The sequence below is a fragment of the Helianthus annuus genome, chromosome 5 (genome assembly GCF_002127325.2).
Source record: "Helianthus annuus cultivar XRQ/B chromosome 5, HanXRQr2.0-SUNRISE, whole genome shotgun sequence".
NCBI classification, from domain to species: Eukaryota; Viridiplantae; Streptophyta; class Magnoliopsida; order Asterales; family Asteraceae; genus Helianthus; species Helianthus annuus.
This window is the reverse complement of record NC_035437.2, coordinates 799,208-804,806: the sequence shown is the minus strand read 5'-3', so window position 1 is coordinate 804,806 and position 5,599 is coordinate 799,208. Positions and strand designations below refer to the sequence as shown.

The 5,599-nt window shown below is 44.7% G+C and overlaps 1 protein-coding gene across 1 annotated transcript; it reads right to left on the bottom strand.

Moving 5' to 3' along the window:
* Positions 1 to 1,452: 1,452 nt before the first annotated feature.
* On the bottom strand, positions 1,453 to 3,195 carry LOC110939537. Its single transcript, XM_022181095.1, has 2 exons — positions 1,749 to 3,195; positions 1,453 to 1,577 (listed from the first exon to the last, which is right to left on the bottom strand). The coding sequence occupies exons 1-2, from the start codon at positions 3,193 to 3,195 to the stop codon at positions 1,453 to 1,455; spliced, it is 1,572 nt and encodes a 523-aa protein (XP_022036787.1).
* Positions 3,196 to 5,599: the final 2,404 nt, after the last annotated feature.

Sequence of the window (5,599 nt, the reverse complement as noted above, 5' to 3'; positions counted from 1 at the left end):
ATCATCCTTAAACTAACCGGTCAAAGCTTAAGCTTAAATAAAGGACCCGTTAGGAATCTAATAGGTTAATTATAAACCTTTGTTCCAGATTAGGAGGCCCAGTAAAAGCTACCACTCTTACCGTTTGTGTTACATACTTGCTCAGGTAAATACATTTTGACTTATTTTCCCTATACGGGCTTGGGGTACGGTATTTAAAATACCGCTTGATCGGGCGCACAAGTCCTGCTCCTTATGGGTGTACAGTCTTGAATAGCTTGTGCGACTTCGTTTAAACAGTCTTGTCTTACTTTAGGCTTTGGGGGGTTATTGACCGTGTCCCGGATATCCTTGGCATTATCTTACGAGATGGCCACGACCAGAGCACGGGGTGTAGGCGTACACTCGGCGTGTATAACTCTTTAATGTGGTGTGTCATTTAATTCTTAGCCCGGACAGCAGATCCCGGGCCACCAAAGATACGAGTGCATGTAAATCGTTCACAAGTTTATATTATATAATTATCCCAAGTTAATAAAAATATTTATGCCTTGTGCATTTAAATCAATTTTCAATCATTTTCAAAATGAGTCAGTCGATTTGTATTTACCAGTGTAAACTGACGTATTTTTCCCAAAAGGTTAAGTGCAGGTACTATACGAAAATAGGCTGGCTGTTTCCTAAGAGCGTCCACTATAGTCTCGCAAGCTCGGACGACAAATATCTGTTGAACAATATTTTATCTTATTTGTATTTGATCCGCCTGTGGATCCGTTTCAACTACTGTGATATTTATTATTGCAATTTATTTAAAAGTTGAAATGTATCTATTCTGCTTCCGCTGTGCATTATTATATTGTGTTGATTGTCTATGACGATGCCAACTACGTCACTGTACCCCACACCGGGCCCACCGGTGACACGTGGAAATCGGGGTGTGACAACTCAAGAGCTCGTAATTTACTGAAGAGTTTTCGTGCTAATCAAAAGTTTAACATGCATTTGTAACGTGGAAGTCATGATGACAAAGTGGTCAATGCTTTCATTCATTAACTTGGAAATAGGCGCAAGGCCAACATACATTACTGAAATAGAAAAAAGAGGGCGTATAGCCAACATAGATGATATAAAGAGGTGTGTAGCCAACATAAATAGATAAAAGGTGCACGGCCAACATGACTAAGTGAAATGGCGCATGGCCAAGGGTGTTCACATGTAGGATTTGCGCAGTTGTTGCGAGTTCCATGTGCGCGGGATGATGTGTCCATCCAGGGTGCGCAATTTGTATGCCCCTTTCCCTAGCACCTCATGTATTAAGTATGGGCCTTCCCACTTAGGTGCTAGATTTCCGGGGCGTTCAGCATTGGAAGCTTCATTATCTCTAAAAACGTATTCCCCTGGAGTGTAGGTATAAATGCGCACTCTTGCATTGTAGTACCTCTCCAATTGCATTTTGTACTTGGCCTCTTTGATTCACGCTATTTCGCGCCTCTCTTCGAGTAGGTCCAAGTCTAAACGGCGCTCTGCCTCGTTATCAATTTTGTTGATCGCTGACAAGCGTGGCGAGGGGAGGCCTATCTCAGCTGGGATAACCGCCTCTGAGCCGTAGACCAAGCTAAAAGGGGTTTCGTCAGTGCATCTTTTTGGCATGGTTCGATGAGCCCACAGGATGCTTGGGAGCTCATCTACCCAGCCTCTTCTCTTAGTGCCCAGGCGGGCCTTTATTCCTTCAACGATACTTTTGTTGACACTTTCTACCTGGTCGTTGCCTTGAGGGTGCGCGACGAAAGAGAAAGTGTGCTCGATGTTCATCTCTTTCGTCCATTCTTGAAGGTCTTTAGAAGCAAAATTGGTGCCATTAATGGTTACGATCTTGAGGGGGAGACCAAATCTGCAAATGATGTGTTCCCATATGAATTTGCGCACCATCATTGCAGTGGTTGAAGCGAGAGCCTTGGCCTCCACCCATTTGGTGAAATAATCGACGGCAACGATTATGAACTTGACGGCTCCAGGAGCTTTAGGGAAAGGTCCCACCATATCAATCCCCCACTGCTGGAAAGGCCAGGCAATGGACACAGGGATAAGATCATTCCTTGGGCGCAGGGTTTTTGGGGCGTGCCTTTGACAGGAGTCGCATTTGCGCAGCTCCTTTAGAGCATCAACGTGCATCCCTGGCCAGTAGTAACCAGCGTTCATTATCTTTGCTACGACCATGCACGGGCCCGCATGAATGCCGCAGATGCCTTCGTGAATCTCCCTAATCAGGTAAGTTGCATCTTGAGGGTCCACACAGCGCAGTAGTGGCCTTAAGGAGGATCTTCTATACAAAATTCCACCATTCATGTCATAGAACAATGCTTTGTTCTGTATCTTCCTTGCCTCTGCTTTGTTTTCAGGGAGAATTCCTTCTTGCAGATACTGGATGATAGGGGTCATCCAAGATGGTGGCCCTAACTCAATCACATTCACCTGGCGTAATAACACTGATGGGTTTTTCAGAACTTCAATTCTTACATCCTTGGCCAGGTGTTGAAAAGTTATTAAAGCGAGTTTGCTTAGCTCGTCGGCTGGTTTGTTTTCTGATCTGTTGATATGAACAACCTTGTATGACTTGAACTTCTGGAGTAGTTCTTTCGCTTGTTCCAAGTACAAAGCCATTACTTCGCCCTTCGCATCATACAATCCATTAATCTGACTCGCGATCAGAGGAGAATCTACATGCGCTTGTAGATTTTGAGCTCCCATTTTTATGGCCAGGCGCAAGCCTGCCAAGAATGCTTCATATTCTGCGTCGTTGTTGGTATTTTTGGCATCCAACTTGATGGCGTTGGTAAACTCATGCTTCTCTGGACTGACGAGGCGCAAACCAGCTCCTGCGCCGTCTTCATTTAAGGCTCCGTCAGTGAACAGTAGCCATAGCTCATCTGTTGTGTCTTTGATGGGAGTATCTACTGCCTCGCACTTTTTGAACTTGTCCTCGGGTACCTCTGTGATAAAATCTGCTAAAACTTGGCCCTTGATGGCTGGGTGCAGCCTATACAAAATGTTGTGGCCTCCAAGTTCGATTGCCCATTTTGCCAAGCGGCCTGAGGTTTCTGGTTTTTGCAAGATCATGCCGATGTGGAAGTTAGTTAGTACTGTGATCACATGGCCTGTAAAGTATCGGCGTAGCCTTCGGGAGGCGTGTAGTAGCGCAAGCACTAATTTTTCCATGGTGGAATATCTTGTTTCTGGATCTGTGAGTACTATGCTAACATAATAGATCGGCGTTTGAATTCTGTCTCTTTCCACCAGTAGTACCGAGATAATTGCCTTGTCTGAGGAGGACATATACAAAATGAGTGGTTCTTTTTCAAAAGGATTTGTTAGTGTTGGGAGCTTGATTAAACATTGTTTCATTTGCTGGAAGGCTGCTTCCGCTTCCGGCGTCCATTTGAATTCTTGTTTCTTGACACAGTTGCACAGTGTACTAATAAACGGATACGACCTCACTGCATGGTTTGACAGAAAACGATTGAGCGCGGCTAAGCGGCTGGCTAATCTCTGCATTTCCTTGATCGTACTTGGAGAAGGCATTCATTTGATTGCTTAAACTTTTTCAGGGTTGACTTTGAAACCGTCGTTCGTGACCACAAAACCCAAAAACTTGCCTTCCTCCATGCCAAAAGAACATTTTGCTGGATTCAGCTTCATGTTCACGCTTCTGAGAGAATTGAATGTCTTCTCTATATCCTTCAGCATTTGATCTTCCTCAGGACTTTTGATTATGAGATCGTCAATGTACACCTCGATATGTTTCCCAATATCATCACCAAAAATCTTGTCCATTAAACGCTGATAGGTTGCGCCAGCATTTTTCAGCCCAAAGGGCATTTTTGTGTAGCAGAAGATTCCGAAGTCAGTGCGGTATGCTGTTTTATCCTCGTCCTCCAGGTTTATTTGGACTTGGTGATATCCCTTATAACAATCTAAAAAACACTTCCATCTAAATGACGCAAGGGAGTCTATCTTCTTATCGATTTCTGGTAAAGAGTAGTAGTCCTTTGGGCACGCCTTGTTAAAATCAGTATAATCAACACACATGTGCCATCATTCCGTGGACTTTTCCACCATCACAGGGTTTGCAACCCAACTTTGATATCGCACCTCGTGCAATATGCCTGCTCTAAGCAATTCACATACTTGTTCTTTCGTGGCTTTTGTCTTGTCTGATCCAAGGCTGCACTTTCTCTGGACCTACGGTTCAACAGATGGATATGTGTTTAAACAATGCTCTGTTATGTCGCGCGGGACACCAGTCATATCTGACGGGGTCCAGGCGAAGATGTCCATGTTTTGGAACAGCGGTTGCTTGAGGTGCGTTCTGATCGTTGGTGAAATTGCAGGACCAATTGTCACCGTTTGTTCTGGGTACTTGAGGTTCAAGACCCATTTTTCTGGTTCTGTTGTTGAGACTTTAGCTGCTTTGACTGGTCGCGCATCTTCTGCTGACATTACTTCTTTTTTTGAATAGATAATGGCTACCCCTGTTTCGGTTGGAAAACCGATTGCTGAGTGGGGTGTGGATGTTATCATATTCATTTCACCTTGAGTTTCTCTGCCACTCAGTACATCATGTCTCGACTTGAACGACATTACCATGAAGTTAACGTTTGTGGTTCTTGAATGCTTCCCATCAGACAGTGTAACGGGGAAGCTGATCTATCCCAACGGGAAGATTGTCTCGTTGCAAAATCCGGATAGAGGGTAATCAACAGGCTCGAGGCGCGCTTTGTCCTCTAGATCAAATTAATTGAAGCACTGCTCATAGATAATATCAACGGTGCTTTCTGGGTGAATGAAGACATACTCTGTTTCATAGTGGCCGATAATGTCAGTAATGATGATGGGGCGCGTGGCACGTGGTCCTCCGCACACCACTGGAAAAATGACTTGTTGCTCCTATCATGCTGGTTCGAAAGGGCGCTTGCCTTTTCTCTTTGCGCTAAGTCTTGGTCCATTAACCATATGGGTTTCCAGGCGCCTTACTTTCTTTTGGTTTCCGTCATCGTTTCTCTGGATCTGGCGCGTCTCTTTGCGCACGTCTTTAACCAGGGGGCTTAGCTTTCGGCTCTTCAGAGCTTTCTCGATTTCTTGCCTAAGGCTGATACAGTCATCCGTCAAATGACCTGTATCCTTATGAAAATCGCAATAAAGATTGGGATATTGTCCCTTCTTGTTGGTCATAGGCTTTGGTGCCTTGAAATCGTGGTTCTCCGTCATGAGTACCTCTTTGGGTGTTTTAATGAGCAGAGTCCAGTGCCTCTCACGATTCTCGTTCTTAACGGCCTTTCGGTAGCCAATTCTGTCAATTGTTTCTCGCGCGTCTTCTTTGTAGCGCGGTCTTTCCTCATAACCGCTGGATTGTCCTGACTTCCATCCAGGGTTTCTGTTCTTGTTTCATTTGCCATAGTCGCGCGAATTGCTTTTTGAAAATCGATCTTCGGTGTAAGAGCTCTTGGTTCCAGCCAACGATTCTTCCGTCTGCGCTACGATCTTTGTAGCTTCCATCAGTTTATCCCATTCTTTGGGTATACCATCTTTTCCTGTGATAGCCCTGATGAGACTATCATAGCGA

Bases quoted from the DNA above. Each gene is read 5' to 3' on its own strand.
- LOC110939537 (XM_022181095.1), bottom strand. From the start codon at position 3,195: ATGGAAAAATTAGTGCTTGCGCTACTACACGCCTCCCGAAGGCTACGC. The intron at 1,578-1,748 runs GCAACGACCAGG...TCTACGGCTCAG, and splicing joins TTTCGTCGCGCACCCTCAAG to AGGCGGTTATCCCAGCTGAG.